This window comes from Microtus oregoni, unplaced genomic scaffold, assembly GCF_018167655.1.
Source record: "Microtus oregoni isolate MIOR12 unplaced genomic scaffold, Mior012 000072F_ref0000427, whole genome shotgun sequence".
Lineage (NCBI taxonomy): Eukaryota > Metazoa > Chordata > Mammalia > Rodentia > Cricetidae > Microtus > Microtus oregoni.
In genome coordinates, this window is record NW_024543979.1 from 5,759,208 (window position 1) to 5,779,500 (window position 20,293).

The 20,293-nt window shown below is 39.5% G+C and overlaps 1 protein-coding gene across 3 annotated transcripts in view; it reads right to left on the minus strand.

The window, feature by feature from the left end:
* Positions 1 to 20,293, minus strand: part of LOC121440948 (ATP-binding cassette sub-family G member 3-like) — a 67,481-nt gene that overhangs the window by 29,645 nt on the left and 17,543 nt on the right. For all 3 annotated transcript variants that reach the window (XM_041642017.1, XM_041642016.1, XM_041642015.1), the window contains exons 6-10: positions 19,297 to 19,433; positions 15,322 to 15,473; positions 13,908 to 14,009; positions 10,591 to 10,841; positions 7,844 to 7,926 (exon numbers count right to left, since the gene is read on the minus strand). In XM_041642017.1, coding sequence (XP_041497951.1) covers positions 7,844 to 7,926; positions 10,591 to 10,841; positions 13,908 to 14,009; positions 15,322 to 15,473; positions 19,297 to 19,433 — 725 coding nt within the window. The remainder of the gene's footprint in view (positions 1 to 7,843; positions 7,927 to 10,590; positions 10,842 to 13,907; positions 14,010 to 15,321; positions 15,474 to 19,296; positions 19,434 to 20,293) is intronic.

Below are 20,293 nucleotides of genomic sequence, written 5' to 3' on the forward strand. Positions count from 1 at the left end.
TGATGCCTCTTCTGATCTCCACAGATCTCAGGAAACACACATTGTGCATATACATCCATACAGACAAACATTCATGTACATAAGAATAAAATAACTATTTTTTTTAAAAAAAAGAAGGAAAATGTAGAACTGTTCTGGTTATAAAGGTCAAGAAATATCAGTCCCTTGCGTTATTTTCCTCTCTGCCTCCACTGCAGTATCTGTTTCCTCTAAAATCCAACAATGTGATAATGACCCCGAATATAATCATCCTAGGGTATATAAGTTAGGAGTTATTTGGTTTTAGATGGAATCATGAGAGAGGAACCCCATGATTCCATCTGTGTCCTCATCATGGAAAAAGACAGCACTGAAGTGTTTACCATGAAATGGCAGAGAGAAGGAGGCCAGACAGGAAGAGCCTGGGAGAGAATTCTCACCTCAGGCTCTCACACTGCAGTGTGGAGATACATTTGATTTAAATTCACTGATTCTGTGGTATTTAGTCATGGCAGCCCAATGCATCACTATAATTTAACTAACAAAGTTGGTGAACATCAATCCTAATGTATAAAAAAAAATCAAGATAAACAAAAATCCAAAAAGTTTTTATATTTCATTGGCTGTATTAATTTATAGAAGATTAAATATTAAAACATAAAACAGTTGGAAATCCCTACACAACAGCTTACTACAGATATTGACTGTAGAACCATCTTTAAAGCCATCTTGATGATTATTGCTAAAATAACCAAACAATTTCATGCATGACTTTCAAAGAGCTCAAAAATGAAGTCGGTCATGCTTATTTATGAAGAAACAATTGTGTTCATTTGATAGGGGATAGTAAGTAGGAGGAGGGGGAATAAAAGGCCCTCTGCATTTCTCTGTTTCCTGAGACAGATGGCATGGCTGGGTCCTAGCAGCCTGCTATATGACACCTTTTCAACTGACAGAAGTCAGTGACTCTCTTTATCTAGGTACACAGGGCTGGGTGGGTATCCAGAATAGATGAGGGGGAGGAATTTAGAGGAGACAAGTTTTCTCCTACATTAAAGAAAAATTTCACTTTATAATCTATCAAAGTCCCCATTAGAGAAAAATATTAAAAATGAAAAAGATAACTTGAGAACAGGAAAGATTCTGAGAAGATCAGGAAGCTTAACCTCCAAACTCCTAGAACTTGGAAGACAGAGGCTCGAGAATCACTACAGACTCAGGCCTGCCTGGGCTGCATGACAAGTTCTAGACCTCTTAGGTCAGAGCTGTGTCCCTGCCTCAAAGGACCAAACAAGGACAGAGGACCAGAGAACCACGAGACCAACCATAGTGTGGAGGAGCTGAGCACCTTGTGCCCAGCAATAGAGCAGAGGACCTGGGTTTCTCCTCCCCTCCTAATGAGCCAGTCTTGCTTTCAAGGCTCTGCTCTACTAGATGCACAACTCTCTTTCTCGCCGCTCTTACACGCTTATACACACCTGTTCCTTGGTATTCAGGAAATTCTCCCTCTTTCTGCCTTCAATAAATTGTCCTCAAGTTCCCATCTGGGTTTACTCTCATATATGTTTATCAACAAAACCAAGAACTTAAAAAGGGAATTATTGACCCTGGCTTCACTTAACCATATATGTCACATCTAAATACTTATCTGATTGTTTTAGATTTTATAATTATAGATTGACAACCTATACCACAAGTTGAAGATATAAAATGAATATGATTCATGAGCAGTTTTGGAAAATAATTATATCAAATTACATTAAGTGATGTTCATCAATATAAATATAATTATATTATATAAATATAAATATACATAATTTTATACTATATAAATTCTGAATATATTCTCAGAAACCTTGAAATGTGTATTATATTTTCTGAATTGAATGTGCTGTACAATTTATCTCAAAGGAAAAGCATCCTATTCTTTTCTGTAACTAATACTGTGCTCCTTGCCCATACGCGTGTCTTCTCTCCACATTGTCTCTGCCCATCATCACTTTATTCCCTGTTTCCAGGAGGGCAATTGCTTTATAATCCACATGGAAGTGAAACACATTTGTCTTTTTGTGTTTAGATTATTTTACTTTGCATGATGTTCCTCAAATCTTCAGTTCTATCCAGGTTGTCATAAAATCTTATTTTGAAAATAAGCCGCATTGCAAGTCACATTTTTTGTACCAGCTTTGTGCTGATAGACCTTTAAGTTCCGTAACTCAATTACTGTGCATTGGGGTCCAATGAATACCAGACTTCTCATGCATTTTGGGAAAATTATTTCAGTTATTTTGTAAGTCTGCACAGAACAAATTTTTAGGTCTAATTACTTCTTGTAATGCTGTTTCCTTACTATTTGCCTCCTCAACCCTATAATGCTGTTGAGCCAAAGGAACTCCTATGCCACAAAATTCACCCCAGTTCCTAGTTACACAAGTTGAACAAAGTGAAAAGGCAATGCTCGATCAAAACAAGAGAAGTATCATCTGGACTTCAGAACGTCATTGATGTTAAAAATAATACTAACATTGACCCTGAAAGTAACTTTTTTATCACCTAAAGCTCATTAGTATTTTTAATTAATTTTATTTTTTAAAAAGGAAACAATCTTTTTTAATTTTACATATCAATCCTAGTTCCCAATCTCTCCCCTTCTCCCATTCTCTCCACCTACCCCCTCATCCACTCCTCAGAGAAGATAAGGCATGTTGTTTTGGGGGAGGTCCAAGGCCCTCCCAACTATATCTAGGCTGAAAAAGGTATCCATCCAAAGAGAATAGGTTCCCATAAAGCCAGTAGGAGGAGTAGGAATAAATTCTGGTACCACTGCCAGTGGCCTCTCAGTTTGCCCCCGCCATGCACCTGTCAATTAAACTCAGAATGACTAGTTTAGACCTATGCTGGTTCCTTCCCTGAATGGCTGAAATTGGTGAGCTCCCATTAGCTCAAGTAAACTGCTTCAGTAGGTGTCCCCATCATGCTCTTGACCTCTTTGCTCATGTTCTTCACTCCCTTCAATTTTCAACTACACTTTTGGAGCTCAGCAGAGTGCTCTGCTATGGGTCTCTGTCTTTGTTTCCATCAGTTGCTGGATGAAAGTTCTATGGTGATATTGGGTACAGAACTAAACAGAGAATTCTCAACAGAAGAATATCAAATGGTCAAAGGACACTTAAGGAAATGTTCAATATCCTTAGCCATCAGGGAAGTGCAAATCAAAACAACTCTGAGATTATACCATCTTACACCAGTAAGAATGGCTAAGATAAAAATCACCAATGCTGACAAAGGTCTATTCTCCAAAATATATAAAGAACTCAAGAAACTAGACCGTAAAAGGCTAATCAGCCCAATTATAAAATGGGGCATTGATCTGAACAGAGAATTCTCAACAGAAGAAGTTCAAATGACCAAAAGACACTTAAGGTCATGCTCAACTTCCTTAGCGATCAGGGAAATGCAAATCAAGACAACTTTAAGATACCATCTTACACCTGTCAGAATGGCTAAAATAAAAAACACCATTGATAACTTTTGCTGGAGAGGTTGTGGAGAAAGGGGTACACTCATCCATTGCTGGTGGGAATGCAAACTTGTGCAACCACTTTGGAAAGCAGTGTGGCGGTTTCTCAGGAAATTCGGGATCAACCTACCCCTGGACCCAGCAATACCACTCTTGGGAATATACCCAAGAGTTGCCCTATCATATGACAAGAGCATTTGTTCAACTATGTTCACAGCAGCATTGTTTGTAATAGCCAGAACCTGGAAACAACCTAGATGCCCATCAATGGAAGAATGGGTGAAGAAAGTATGGAATATATACATATTAGAGTACTAGTCAGCAGTAAAAAACAAGGACTTCTTGAATTTTGCATGCAACTGGATGAAATTGAAAACACTATCCTGAGTGAGGTAATCCAGACCCAAAAAGAGGAACATGGGATGTACTCACTCATATTTGTTTTCTAGCCATAAACAAAGGACATTGAGCCTATAATTAGTGATCCTAGATGCATTTTCTTAATCAAGGTTTCTTCTTCCCACATGACTCTGGCTGATGTGAAGTAGACAAAAACAAACCTAACCAGGACACTGTCCAAAAGGATCAACCACTAATAAGGAAGATTGGAAACTGGAATAAACCACACACAAAGGGCCATTGTCACCCAGTCCAACATCTTATCAAAAAAAAAAAAAAAAAAACCTCTTAGCAAAGGGAATTAAAAATACAAAGAGCATTTCACAATATGAAGAATCAGCTAATAGAACTCTTCTTTATATCTGCATCAGGGTTTTTGGAGTTCATGTTTAAATGCTTCCTGTGACAGTGTCTACACTCTGTATCCTGTGGTCATGCTGTGCTGTCCACACAGGGCACAAATCAAGTACCACTTGGTTTGGAAAGTTCTGCTGCCAGACCCTGTTGAGGGCTATTTGATCACACAGTGAATCTGGAGATTACATTATTTAAATAAAATCAGCCATAGATCAAGAGGCAGCGCAAGCAAGCAGCTGACTGGAAGTGACTATAGAGTGAGGAGAAGTGAGGAGGTCAGAAAGAGAGAGAGAGAGAGAGAGAGAGAGAGAGAGAGAGAGAGGAAGTAGAAGGAAGTGACATGCAGTGGAGAAGGATTGTTTCAGACTGCAGAGAAGAGAACTCCTTTTGAGACAACAGCAAAGGAAAAAGGTCAGCCAGATGCTTTCTTTGTCTCTGAGCTAGCAGGTTTTCACCCCAGCATCTGGTACCAGAGTCTTTATTGGTAAAATAAAAAGAGAGAATTTTAGTTAAAACCATATCTGTCTCCATACATGGAGGCTGCTGAGGTAGAGGTGGGGGCGGGACACAAAGGCCCCCCGGGCTGAAACCTCAGTGGCAATGTGGTGGCAGAGGCTGCTGAGGTACAAAAAGCAGCTGAGGCATCAATAGAATCAGGTGTAGCTGCTGTTGACAAGTTCTAGAGAGGAGGCAGGAAGTAGGCCAGGGAAGCAGTGAGTTAGCCCACAGTGGTGGTGAGAATCTCACAGCCTGACTAACTAGTCAAAATAATGATTCTTTATTCAGAGAGAATTAGGTAAATAGAAATAGATACATGTTGTTCCAAAACTCAGATCATATCATTTTTGTTTACAGACATGGGTTTATCTTTTTCTCTTGCATATCTGGGGTCATGAGTTTAGTCATCATTTATAAACAGAGTTATCTTTTATAGTAATTTTTACTCATCAACCCCATAACCCAAATTTTAAGAATCTAGAGGCACATGGCAGCCCATTCTCAGGTTGCCAGATTTTGTGGCTTCAAGGATGTTAGCCAGTCCAAGAAGTTTGCCATTTCCTGAGCAGTATATGATTAACTATTAACAGCCAGACTGCCCAAAAATAATCTACCTATCACAGGCCAAGACAGATTATTTGTTCATTAGCCAATAAAAGCAACACGTATAGAGAAGGACTTTGCACACCACCCAAGCATACAGCACATAGAGATCACAAACAGAAGAGGAGCAGTGGCACTCATGTGGCTCAGCTTTGTTGCATCTTTGTCAAGCAGCTCTGCTGGCATTATGACCTTTGCCATTCCCACCAGATATGGCTATGCCAGGAAAGCTTTTAGATCCTGGCCTTCAGGGAAGATGAATAGCAGACAGTCTGGATAGCTGTAATGATCATCTCACTGAAGACTATTGTCTCATCCACACAGAAGGAATCCACAGAACTGATTTTTATGTTTATTCTATCTTTCAAAACTAGTTAGTGCTTTCCATATATCAAAACAGACTTGTGGAGCTGAAAGGTGGCCCATTCAGCAAAGTGTCTGCCATTTCGCCAAAAGGACCTGATTTCAGATGGCTAGAACACATGGAAAAGTCCCCTGGCACAGCACTTCTCATCTGTAACTCCAGAGATGAAGGGTACAGAGGCTGATGCTTAGAGCTCATCCGCCAGCCAGCCTAGCCAAGCCAGTGAGTTCGAGGTTCAGTGAGGCACCTGCCTTGAAAAAGAAAATGGAGGGTCATCAAGGAAAACCCAGCATAACCTCTGGCCTCCATGTATAAACATTTACAACTCAACAGCATATGTGACACCCACCTAATCATGAGTGTACCCCACAGAAACCTGGACATATAACACATAACACACTTACACACACTAACACACATACATATATACACATACATACATACATACACACACACACACACACACACATTCACACAAAAATCAAGTCAACAGAACTTCCATGGTCAAAACTCTCTGGCCATAGGGCAGTATCCTGAGGCTGTGGGTGTCAAGCAAGGAGCCCGGTTGAACAAAAGGTGGTATGCCACACATAAATTACAGTAAAATTTCTGAAAATTGTGATCCTGATGAGAAGCTATGTTTGGAACATGCTGTAGTCATTGAAAAGTTTTAATACTGCAGCTCAAACTAGACAAGAACCAAAAGGGTGACAATCTGGAAGACAAGTCAGGAAAAACAGTCCCATTCTATCATCCACACTCACATTCAAATAAATCTAATATATTCAAAAAAATTGGCACCAGCAAAACAAAAGGATAAATAGGGTAAGCTAAAAACATTTATGTACCAAGGCATTATAAACAGAATAAAAAGGCAACACACAGAAGGAAGGAAATATCTGTAGATCATGTATGTATCTGGTGGGGGATTCACATGTCAGAAACCAAAATAACTATAACTTAATAGCAAAGAAAAATTAAAGGCCAGTGAGATGGTTCAGCACGTAAGGTGACTGCTTTCAAGCGTAATGCCCTTGAGTACAAAGCCTGAAACCCATGTGCTGGAGGGATCTGCTCTTCTCAATTTTCCTCTGACCTCCACATGCATGCAGTAGCACATGTATGACCTCATATGTACACATACTAAGTAAAGAAATAAATATTTGTGGAATGAAAAGGAAACATTCAAACTTAAAATGGGAAACTGGGTTCAACAGGCTCTTTATAGAATATCCAATAAATTGTGGTTTATTTTTTTCTTTGATATCTCTGAATAAGATATTCAAACCAAGAAAGGGTGAGGATGTGGACATATTGGAGCCCTTGTGTTGTGCTGGTGAGGATATAAAATAGTACAGTCAAGTTGGAAACAGGACAGAAGTTCCTAAAACAATTAACCCAATGGCCTATGATTTGGCAGCTCTATCTTTCTACCTTAAATAACAAAAGTCCAGGGCTCAAACAGATGCACTTGCACACTCAGAAGCATGGTTCATAGTAGCCAAAGGTGAGAGCAAATCACATTTGCAGTGACAGATGAATAGGAAACAACTCAGCATTTTCACACAATAGATTATTATTTTGCCTTCCAGAGCCCAAGAAATCTGCGCGCGCGCGCGCGCACACACACACACACACACACACACACACACACCACTTTGATCCCTGAGGACATCGCCAAATGGAGACAAATCAGCCAAAATAAAGAAGTAAAAAACCAAAATAACAACATAACACAGGTATTTGTGTGACTCCAATCAGGGTTCCCACAGGAGTAATTTCAAAGACAGAAAATAGAATGACGCCAGGAATCAGAAATGGGTAGTATGGGCAGTCTTCCTTCAGAGCTATGGGATTCCTTTAGGGAAGATGAAAAACGACCTATATTTCAAATGTGGAGATAGTTGCATAACATGAATCTACTCCACACACTAAAATGGGTAAAATGTGAAATGTGTGGTGTATGTAGTTTTCTGCTCTCTACACTCAGCCTTCAATGCACACTCTACCATATAATAAAACATTTACTCTGCTCTCATCATGAATTCCAATTCTTAATGGATTTCTATAAGTTTGAACAAAGTAACAGCATTTTCTCAGAATCAGGATCCAAGTTTACTTACCTGGTATAGACTTCAGCACAATCGTTTCTTACAACAGAGATCAAGGTACCAATAAACACAGCCACTAAGATTGAGATAATTGCCTTTCAAAAAAATAGAGGAAAAAAGAAAAAAAAATTGCATTAGGAGAAAACAGTATCCTACACTTTGTCCATTATTTTAATATATATAGTTTCCTAATCAGATCTCTCTAGTGAGATAAACACTATATTTTGGCCACAGTGCCTGTAAGAATATAAAACATACGTGTCACTAGACTGGTTGTGTGTTAAATTAAAACTGAAAATCTCTGCAATCTGAGGGTCCAACATGCAGACCCTGGAAAAGCTAAAACTTCTCCCAGTGCTCCACCAGGGATGGACAGTAAAGGACTCAGTTCAGGAACTAAAACCTGGATGACACAGGGTGGGAGAATGCAGGCACCTGGGGAGCTTAGGGAACAAACCCAGGTAAGTGACAAAAAGTCTTCACCTAAACTGAGATCTCAACTCTGGTGCCAGCAAACATGCGCAGTTTTCTACTTCAAGTCACTCAAGGGAATTCAAGGTTTATTTACTCTTATAGTTAGAAACAGATGCACCCCAGGCCAGGGGGGCAGCTCAGTGGAGAACATACAATGAATGCTAATCCCCTCATGTGCGAACCCAATAACAAAATTTAAAATGACTCACAACACAGTTCCTAGCAATGGGATTTTGTGTGCTAAGAAGGGTGAGCTGGTCCTCACCTGTGTCACTTCTTGGAAGTCTGTGCCTGTGTGGGAACCAGCACTATTGCTATCACCAAAGTGATCATACAGTGTCCTCTGGGTCCATTGATGCTCCCTTGCCCATCATCTCTGTCACAGCAGCTCCACCAGCATCAGCCAGAGCAGCCTGGGCTAAGTCTCATTTAAGCTGTCAGCTCCTCCAGACCCTCATTGACCTCCATCTACTCAATGTGGACAGACTGTAACAGGGAGCCTGCACTTCTTTGATTTTGGGTTAAAATCACTTTAAAAGGTGCCTCAATTAGCAAATGTGTAAGGCTACATGATTCTGCAACTTATTTGAAATATTCTATTATGTCTCTGATATTGTTTTAAAAATAGGATATTATGAGTTAAGGAATAGCATAATAGCATGTAACTTGATAGATTATAAATAAAACTCCCAGGGCTTGGAAATATGGTTCAGTAGTTAAGAGTACTTGCTGCTCTTGCAGAAAACCTGATACTCAGTTTCCAGCACCCTAATGGCTTCTAACAACCATGTGTAGCTCCAGTTCCAGAGGCCTTCTTCTGGCCACCATGGGCATGCACATGGTGCACATATATACATGCAGGCAAAATAAAAATTTAAAAACATAGTCTTCAATTCCTAGCATTGCTATCACACACACACACACACACACACACACACACACACACACACTTCTTACCTTATGATATTGCCTCACCACTAAACAGTGGATAACTCAAAGTGGTGAATGTAAATCACCTATTTTCAAATCATATCAAATCTTTTGATCTCAAAAAGTGGACTTAAAAAATGCTTCTTTTATGATACAAATGCCCAAGTACAAAAGCCAAAGTATTCAGAGCAACTGGCAGTATAACTCAAATGGTAAGAATATTCACAGACACACAAGCAGGGAAGGAAACAACATTTAAATATGAAATGGGTAGCACAGATATTAAGAAGAAAGTGGTGTTTGTTTACAAAAAACAACACATGACCTTTCAGTATGCAACAGAAACTAAATGCCTGAGAATAAAATAGCAACACACTAACAGCAGAACTAACTTTAAGTTCTGATTGAACGGAGGCAGGGAATCTAGGTCCATGGTAGAGTGATTGCCCTCTAAGGGCTACAGCCCCAAGATCAAACACTAACACAGCAGAATCATCAATGTCATGAAATAAAAAATAATATAATAAATGATGGCCCAATGAGCTGGAAGAACCACATTTCTGTGTGACAAAAGAAAACCTTAAGGCATGATGATCCTGGTTACACAATCAGTATGAAGAAAAGTAGAACTTCACCTCCTCCCAGTTCCAGTGGCTGACAGGGAAGAGCATTGTTCAGTCCAGTTACTGTGTGTGTGAGCTGCACTCTTTGAGTAGCTACTGCTTTCACACACTGGACTCCTGATGAGGAAACAGCACTCTGCAGCAGGCTCATCTCAGGCAGTTGATGCTCAGGCTCCCTCAGAGCTGTTCTATGGCCTTGTCTCCTCACCACATGATTTCAACCACAGATCAACTGTCCTTTCCCTCTCCAGTCATCTCCATCCTTCTCTACTTAAACCTTCTCCAAGTCCATTCTCTCATCTGACAGGCTACAGTTTTATCAATTTATCGAGTTACCATCCATCCACCCACATGAAAAGTTGCATCAGGAAAAAAGCCTTTTCCTCCTTTTCTCATTCTTGGACTTTGAACTTGTAAGATGAACTGGTGAATTAAAGTAGACAGGTGTGAGAAGCTCCCAGGTGTGCTGAAATTCTTTTTGCATTCTGAGAATTTAATTTTCTATTTGGGTTAGTCATTATTGTTTCTCTAATAAAAGATAATCACTATATGGCTTTCCATAAGTAAAAATTTAATTGTGTTCTACTTGCTGTATTGAATATTTCTCTATGTCATGGAGAGTGGAGATGACAAACACATGGAAGGGAGCAGAAGATAAGTGTGGACTTGAGTAGAATGACTCAGAAATTGTTCACACTTGAGTTTCACAATTAAAATAATTAATCAGATTACCCGAATTACAGTGATCCATGGAAAACCCTTGAAATTCGTGAATGAACGACAAATAATCCATCTGAGCTGATGGTAGAAAGGGGTGACACACGTGATCTCCTCCAAGGCTGAGCTCCTCCCTGCCTTCTGTTCCCCCAAGAGTGAGTCCAGTTCAGTTCTCATTTCACTGTAGATGGAGGACTGGGCATACATATTGGCTAAGTTTTCTCTGACTTGGTGCTGTCTCTCAGAAAGATCTATATGTTCATCAGCTTTGGGATAAAAGTGGATAAAGGCAAGAAACATTAGACAATAATTTAACTGATTTTTCTGGGATAATACACAGGAATAAGACAAAAATTATGTATCAGTTTTTCTTAGACAAGAGTGCCATTTACCCTAAACTGGCCTCGAAGTTGCTCTGAAGCCAAGAGTGAGTTTAAACTCCTCCAAGTCCTTCTGTTTCTGTCTCAAGTGCTGAGATTACAGGCATGCACCTTCACACCCAGTTATGTGCTGCTAGGAACCAAACTCACGGCTTTGTGCATGCTAGGCAAGCACTCTACCAGCTGAGCTCCACTAAACTTTGAGAAAAAGTTACTCCTGAGTAATTCCGTCATAGATTAAAAAAGTGTCCCTAACTGTCCTGACTACTGTCATTATTCCATGAATACAGCAAACTGTATGGCCTTTTCCCAATCTATACCCTAATTCTTAACATAGTCTTCCTTACTTTATGGATGTATAGTTAATATTTAAAAAGAGTCTGGTCCCTGCTTCTGCCACATGTGAATGTGCTGTGGGAAATGCTCTTGTACACTGTAAAGATTTGTCACTTGTAGTGGTTTAATAAAATGCTGATTGGCCAGTAGCCAGGCAGGAAGCATAGACAGGGCAAACAGAGTAGGAGAATGATAGAAAGAGGAAAGGCCCAGTCTGCAGTCACCAGTCAGATGCAGAAGAAGCAAGATAAGAATGCCTCACTGAGAAAGGTACCAAGTTATGTGGCTAAACAGAGATAAGAATTATGGGTTAATATAAGATGTAAGAAATACTTAATAAGCCTGAGCCAAGAGGCCAAACTTTTTTTAATGAATATAATCCTCTGTGTGTTTTGTTGGGACTCAACAGCTGTGGGACTGGACAAGACAGAAAATTCCATCTGCAAATGGCACCAACATTGGGCAATTACATTCACATAAAATCTGAGAGAGCTTGGGAAGAATTTATAAACACAAAATAAAAGAGTTAAGCATGGCTTCTTGGTAGCAGCATTTTCTTGGATGGGCTCTTTTGCTAGAAGCAAAGTGTATCTCTTTTAAGAGGGACTTCCTTACTCAGTGTTAGCAACAAAAACCTTACAGCCCTGCCACCAAACACTTTAATGGTGTTTATGAGCACTAGCTGACATGTTTCTTGGTAGTAGCCTGGACCCAGAAACTCTACAGAGTTGTGGTAAAAATGTGGCTCCTTCCAGTACTTCTGCCATGAATCTAGACTCTCAGGAAGTAAGAGTGGGCCAGTTCCAGTCACCAAAGCCACTGCCTTAATCCTAGACATATCACTTAGGAAATTAAAGACTCATGTGGTCAAAAAAAGAGAGATCTACAAGTAAAGACAGATTCAGATAAAAAAAACTCTAAATAATTTACAGTGTCTTTAAAAATATATGTAGGCTCAGGAGAAAAAGAAAAGGGATAGAAAAAAATCATTTAAAAAGAAAAAAAATAGAGTAGTTGGGTGTGGTAGCACATGCCTTTAATCTTAGCACTCAGAAAGAAGAGGCAGGTGGATCTCTGAGTTCAAGGGGATCCTGGTCTACAGAGTGAGTTCCAGGAAAGTCAAAGATACACAGAAAAAAAAACTTTCTGAAAAAGCAAAAACTAAAACTAAAAATAAAAGAAATAGATTAGAAAAAGCTAAAGCCATATAAAGATGGAAAATACACAGAGAATCTGGGTACTGTATATTATTATGTTGTCTTTGAATTGTTTCACTGCTGATGAAGGAGCAACAGCTGCTAAAAGACATTTGATTATAAATGCTGCTGAATTAATCCAACCTATAAATTTTGAAAACACCTTGACTTCAAATTTTAAATGAAAAGATATGTTACTTTGGAAAAGACGTTTTGCTTTTGTTTCCACATGAAATGAGAGGCAGTGGATTCATTCTGGGTTAAGAAAATTAAGGTTTGATCAAGGAAGATCTCCTGAAAAATCTTCAATTGTAACAGATGGCCCAGATGATCCAATGTTTCAGAGAACCTCTGTTGCAGTTTCCTCTGAGTTCTACGCCCACAACAGCCTCAAGATTGTTGACTGATATGATCCAGTCTCACAGAATACTCCAGTCAGGACTTGACCATAATCCTAAGTTTTCTCTGAGTCCCCATAATATCATCAATGCTCCCATTCAGCAGGATGTAGCCTAGAAAACTATGCCCACATTCCCCCCAAATAGATTACGGATGTTTGTCATTGTTTAGAATGTTGGTTACAAGTTGTTATGGATAATGGTCAGGAAAAAAAGCTAAACAAAGGAGATCAGATTCAGATTTCTTATTTTGAAAAGACTAAAAGGAGAAGTGTTGTGGGATATCCTCTTGTACACTATAAAGATTTGTCATTTGTATTAGTTTTAAGTATAGGTGGGGAAATCAGATTAAGAGAATTCTGGGAAGAGGAATGGCTCAGTCTGCATTCACAAGCAAGATACAGAGAAAGTGAAGTGAGATTGCCTTACTTAGTAAGGTACCAAGCCATGAGGCTAAACATAGATAATTATTATGGATTAATTAAAGTTGGAGGAGCTAGTTAATAATAAGCCTGAGCTAATAGTCCAACCAGTTTATTATTAATATAAGCCTCTGTGAGTTTTGTTGGGACTGAACAGCTGTAGGACCAAGCAGGACAGAAAAGTCCATCTACATGAATGCATATGTAAATCTATAAACTGCCAAATATCTTGTTTTTAAATGTTATAAACAAAACCAGGCATGGTGACATAACCGTGTAATATTTATACTTGGGAAGTGATGTAGAAAGAGCACACATTCAAGTCTAGTCTGGCTACATAAGAAAACCCTATCAAAAACAACAGAAAAAACAACATGACAATCAATAGGTACTTTTAAAAGAAATTTCCCTTGTAACAATATCATAAAAATGTTCTTTTATAAATTAAATTAAAGAACACACAGGACTAGCATACAGTAAAGTCTATTAGTTAATATTAAATACTGAATTAACATAAAAGCTATATTCTATTGAGACACATAGTTGTGTTTTAACAAAATCAACTAGACGAAAATCTGTGACTCTAGAAGGCTCACATACCATCATGGCCATCTTTCTCTGTGTCTAATAGAGCAGAGAAACCTCCATTAATGATATCCAGGAAGAAGTCTGCAGGGTTGTTGTGGGAATCATAGTTGTAACCTATGAAGAAAGTAGACCATGAATACAAATGTGAGGACCCTCTTTCAGAGAGTGGGACGGGGAGAGAAGACAGAATCTAAGAAATTCTTTCTCTCTTTGCACATCCCCTACCAACTTATTCTTTTCTATTAAATATAAACTTATAATATTTCAGCAATCTCTGCTTCACAATCTATTGTATACATGTATGGGTTTATGTTGATGCTATATATACACATACCCATAAACAATACACAGACATAGACAGAGTAGACATATCCATAGGCACAGGCATATACATATATACATATACATATATATATGTATAGACATGGACATAGATATAGACTACACACAAGCATGTACATGGACATAGACATACACATGGACATGAACCTAAACATAGATATGGACATGGGCATATATGTAGTCATGGACATAAGTATGAACATAGACTTAGACTATACAGAGGCATAGATATAGACATATACCACATATATACATATATATGTATGTATGTATGCATACACACACTCACACACTCATATATAAACTCTTCTTGTGATATGATCATTTCAATTTGTCCTAAATTTTGTTGGACTCCATAGACCCATAAATGTTTGAACATTATTAAATGACAAAGGTTTATAAAAAACAAATAAAGAATACTGGGCACCAAATATTTGAACCTATATTTGCAGTCAAAGAGAATCAACCATAACTATATTAATATTTTGCTAAGATGAAGCTGAAGGCAAGAACCATTAAAAAATATGTCATCATTCAATCTGACTGCAAAAAAACAAAACAAACAGGCAGACCAAACACATGAGTTTGCAGAAGCCAGACATAAGCCACTACAGCCCTCAATCATCACCTAAACCTGAAATGCAAAGCTACTAAGTAAAGTAAGGTTTCCATAGCTCCTCAAAGTCATGTCACATGAGGGGAAAACTGAAAATCACCGACTGCTGTGTGAGCAAGAACTCAATGATGCTGGATCTTTCCAATACTGTTGAAATGATGGATAAATAGCCCTGAGCCCAGCATGTTAGTGAAGAGGGTCACCACAACTGGGAAGCAAAGCAGGAGACTCAGAAAAAATCCTATAACACAGGCATGCATACAGGACAGGAGAAAGGAAGAGACCTGAACAGTAAAAATTCTGTGTTGCACAACTAACAGAATCCTGTAATCAAATTAACCAAAGGTATTTAAAATAGAGAATCCCACATGCAGGAATGCATGAGTTTCAAGCAGCATTCCTGAGAACCCCTGTTCTCTTCCCAGTTCCCGTGAATGAAAGGGACTTCCACAGCAAAGTCCGCCATACCTGCGGATGTGAAGTACTCCAAAGACTCCTGTGAAGGTCCATGAAACATGACTTTTCCTGAGGCCACTAAGGTGAGGCTGTCAAACAGTCTGAAGATGGAGTATGGGGGCTGATTAATGGAGAAGATGATTGTCCGTCCCCTCCTAGACATCCTAAGTTTAAAGAGGAAAAAAATAATAAGTCACTGGACAGAGGGAACCTTGAGATTCTCGAGAAAATATTTTATTCCTGAAGTTATAATCTAGGTTTCCATTTCAGCTTGAATTCTCCTTAAAAACACCTTGTCTCATTGGGACCTTGGGAGCTCAGTCCAGTGCTCCAGTGTGGGTCTCTGCCTCTATCTCCATCCATCACCAGATGAAGGTTCTATGGTGATATGCAAGATATTTGTCAGTATTGCTATAGGATAGGGTCGTTTCAGGTTCCCTATCCTCATCTGCCCAAGGAACTAACTGGGGACATCGCCAATGAGGAGCGGAAGGAGGGAGAAAATGAGCAAGGAAGTCAGGACTATGAGGGGTGCACCCACCCACTGAGACAGTGTGGCTGATCTATTGGGAGCTCACCAAGGCCAGCTGGCCTATGACTGAAAAAGCATGGGATAAAACCAGACTCTCTGAACATGGCGAACAATGAGGGCTGATGAGAAGCCAAGGACAATGGCACGGGGTTTTGATCCTACTTCATGTTCTGGCTTTGTGGGAGCCTAGCCAGTTTGGATGTCCACCTTCCTAGACATGGACGGAGTGGGGAGGAGCTTGGACTTTCCACAGGGCAGGGAACCCTGACTGCTCTCTGGACTGGAGAGGGAGAGGGAGAAGAGTGGAGGGAGGGGAAGAAGGGTGGGAGGAGGGGGAGGGAAATGTGAGGCTGGGAGGAGGGGGAAACTTTTTTTTTCCCTTTTCTCAATAAAAAAAATAAAAAAAAAATAAAAAAAAATAAAAAAAACACCTTGTCTCACTTGTGTTATGCACCTGATAGAGAAACCAAGATCCAAGCCTTTATTTAAAAAATTAAGACTTTGAACATGTGAGACACCAGTAGTGCACTCAAGTGTTATTACATAGATCCCTGGGTGGTCTTCTCAGACACTGAATCAAAATATCTGGGAGTCTGTGCAGGGAATCCATATTATGAACAGGAAGCCCAGGTGATTGACAGGTTCACTCAAGCTTGAAAAGCAATGACAAAGCAAACATTACAGCTATGACTGTAAGCACAATTCCCCTCAATCGTTCACACTTTCTCCCCTTCAGGAATTAGTTTTCACTGTTCTGATGATGTGACTCATATTCCTAACAACTTGCTCTCCCTAAACACTTCAGCAATAACCTCATTCAACTTTCAATTTAAGCATAAGGCAAATCTAATATAATTTCCCCATTTCTGTTGATAAGGCTCAAAAAGTCAAGCAATAAACCAAATGGTCAGCTAGAGAGGGTCAAGCCTGAGACTTGATCATTGGTTTAATTCCATGTTGGGAAAATAATGAGTTGAACTACCATTTCAGAAAATCTGTATGAGCACTAATAACCAAAAACAGTGTTTAAAACTGCTATAAAAATATCTTCATAAAATATGGGTATAGTGGCATATCTGTAACATTCCAGCACTTGGGAGGATCTGTACTTCAAGGCCCATCTATGCTATGTGAGACCCTGTTTCAAAAAGACAAACAGAAAGGACGTAAGAAATAGAGGAATAGGAAAAGAGGGAGTAGGTAGTGAAGGTCAGAAATACTAAAGGAGGGAAGAACATAAGAAAGGAAGGGAGAGAAGAAGGAATAGAAGGAAAATGGAAGGGAGGGAGGGAGAAAAAGATGGAGGGAGGGAAAGGAAAAGAGCATGGTGAATGCACATCTTGAGTTCCACCAGGACAACGGGTTTGTAGAGACAAGACAATGGCAGAATAATGGGCACAATAACCAATTACTTTCCCTGAGAGACTATTTAATAAGCCACAAAATGAAAAGTGCAATTTCATATCATATTACCCAACAACCACCAGCCTGACTAAATGATCAATATTCAATACAAGAAAGCAAGATTACTCATTGGGTAAAGGAACTTGATGCAAAGTCTAAAGACCCTAGTTCAGTCCCCAGAACTCACTTACTTGGTGGAAGGAGAAATCCAACTCCTTGAGTTTTCCTCTGACCTCTACAGGCATGCTATACAGGTACACATTTACACACACTCAAACACACACATAATAAAAATGTTTTTAAAAATAATTCTACCAGTAGGATGCCACTCCCAGGAGTATTGAAGACGTCTGCTCCCAGGCACGGGAGAAACAACACTGGGAATGACCCCATGCAATGCACTAACTACCCATGGCATGAGACGCAGGGAAGGAGGGTAGCATTCTATACTGGAAAATGAGCAGAAACCTGATCTTACAGTGTATCCTGAAGTAGACAGGAAAAGTAACAGACAGGGAAGTTGGTGACATCTGAGTAGTCTACAGGCTAGATAACGGCAAGGCCCCAGCTGTTGACTTCATCACTGGGAAGGTACAATGGTGGAGTGATCTTCATTTCTTGAGGGACAGGCAACAGTATTTATGGTGACGAACCATGATGTCAGAACAAAACAAAGAACAAGGGGAAGGAAGGAAAGACAGAAAAGGCTGTAAGTTCAACAGGCAGGAGCTTACATCATGGGAATATGATAGTTCTTACACAGTTCTTGGAATTATTCAGTCAGTTTGAAACTATTGATTTCTAAAATGTGCAAAGCCTAACCTGTACAAATTTTCTATAAGTATTTCATCCACAGACTTATTTTGTGAGAAAAGAAAATATTTTTTTTTACTACATTCTTCCCCTTGTTCAGGACCTAGACCTTAGGAATCATTCCCTCAGTCATCACATCCAGGGCTAATCCCAAAGATAATCCTACTTACTCTATATTCAAAGCTACACAGAACACACCAGTTGCTAGCTAAAGAACCAATACAACTAAGCATTCTGCTGTCATTTAACATCCCCACAGAGCAACTGCACAACCTTCTTCATGATGCATTGCTCTGCTCTAAACTCAGAAGCCTTCTCACATCCATCCCCTGCCACGGAAAACCTTAGTCGTTACATTTGCCCAGATGGTCTAGGCAATCTATACTCAATGCAACCTCACTTCAACTGTGAATGTATAGAGCAGAACTGTAACCTCCAAAAAACCCATTTTTTGAAGACTTCACATTTAAGAACTTAAAATGTAGATATGTAATTGGAGACAGAGTCTTTAAAAAGGTAATTAAGTATTGATGAAATTACTAGGGAAGCCTAATGTAACAGGTGTCCATTTAAGAGATCAGGGCATAGACACGTAAAGAGAAAGAAGATACCATCCACAACTCCGTAACCCAAGTCTCATCAAACATGGCCTGTGAAGACCTAAATATTTGGCTTCCAGGATCCAGAACTGTAAGGAATTTAACTTCTATCAAGTCACTCATTCTATGGTGTTTTTGACCGTGCACTACCAAATTGCCATCCCCTCAGGGTTATAGTCAACTTGATCTCTTTAATGTTCCAGACACATCAAATATGCCATGTCACAGAACATATGCATTTTCCCTCCAGCCTGCACTCTGTTCGGATCTCACCCACTCAGCTCTCTTGACACTGGCTTGAGTGCTATGGGGACATGCTATAGGGACATGCTATGGGGACATGCTATGGGGACATGCTATGGGGACATGCTATGGGGACATGCTATGGGGACATGCTATAGGGACATGCTATGGGGACATGCTATGGGGACATGCTATTTAAAGCAGTGCTGCACCTTCACCACAGCCATCATTCCCTATGCTCCTTTCTCATTGTTCTTGATGTGTATTCCTTGTTAGTGGAGTTTTCCATCTAATAAAGAAGGGGTTCTTTTGCTTACTTCTTAATCTCCTGCACCAAAAATACACACATATAATCAGGTATTAAAAAATAAAAGTTAATGTTCCTTCAGGACTTACCTTCTCAGGACCGAGATGATATCAGTAGCAGTGCTCAAGTCTAAGTCAGTGGTGGGGTCATCCAAGAACAAAATGGAATGCTCAGTGACCAGCTCCATTGCTATACTGGTCCTTTTCTCAAGCTCTTTAGACCTAGGCTAAAGCACCAACAACCACCATTATCCGAAAGAACACCCACAGTCACTGTCATTTGATGAACGAGCCTATTCCAGCAATAAAAGATTTTGTTCTATCACTATTCTGACAAGCAAAAATATGTGCACCTGGGAGAAGAAGGGAGTTTTTCTTTTCCAAGTGAGTAGAAAGAGACTCAGGTCAGACTTGACATGAAGCTCGTGGTAATGACAGTTGCTATTTGTTCTTTATCAAGTCACATATTCTAGGGTAATGAGTCATCACACTACAAGTCTGGTTCAGTGAAATCTCTGTCTAAGGAATGAGGAAGATGGGACAGGAAAAGATGAAGTATCTCTAGTAATTTAGTAGTCATTTTACGCCATCCCAACACACACAATACATAGACAATTGACACAACACAACATTGCACACACTCTACACAACACACAGAGAATACAACACACTGACACATATTGCTTTTTATTAAAAATTCCACATTGCCTTATTAGGTACTTTTAATCCCTTACAACTTTGCAAATTGACATTATTTACACTGTACAACATCACAGAATTCATGACTTATTCTTGTAGGCAAATTCAAATGTGGCATAGTCTACAGGTCAAACTGACACAGTCTTGGTACTAGTCAACATCATTGTGTAAGGTAGAGGAAATAGCAAGGTTTAGGGGGACAGAGAACTAGGGAACAATGCTCTCCAAATATGATAACCAAAACCATGATCAAGCTCTAGTGGCAACAAACAACAAAGGATGTTTGGGAAATGTGCATGAATGTGGTCATGACAAGACTGAGAATAAAGGAACTATTCATTTTGATAGGTAAGTATAGAGTTTCTAGGTAAGCAGATGCCCTTATTTT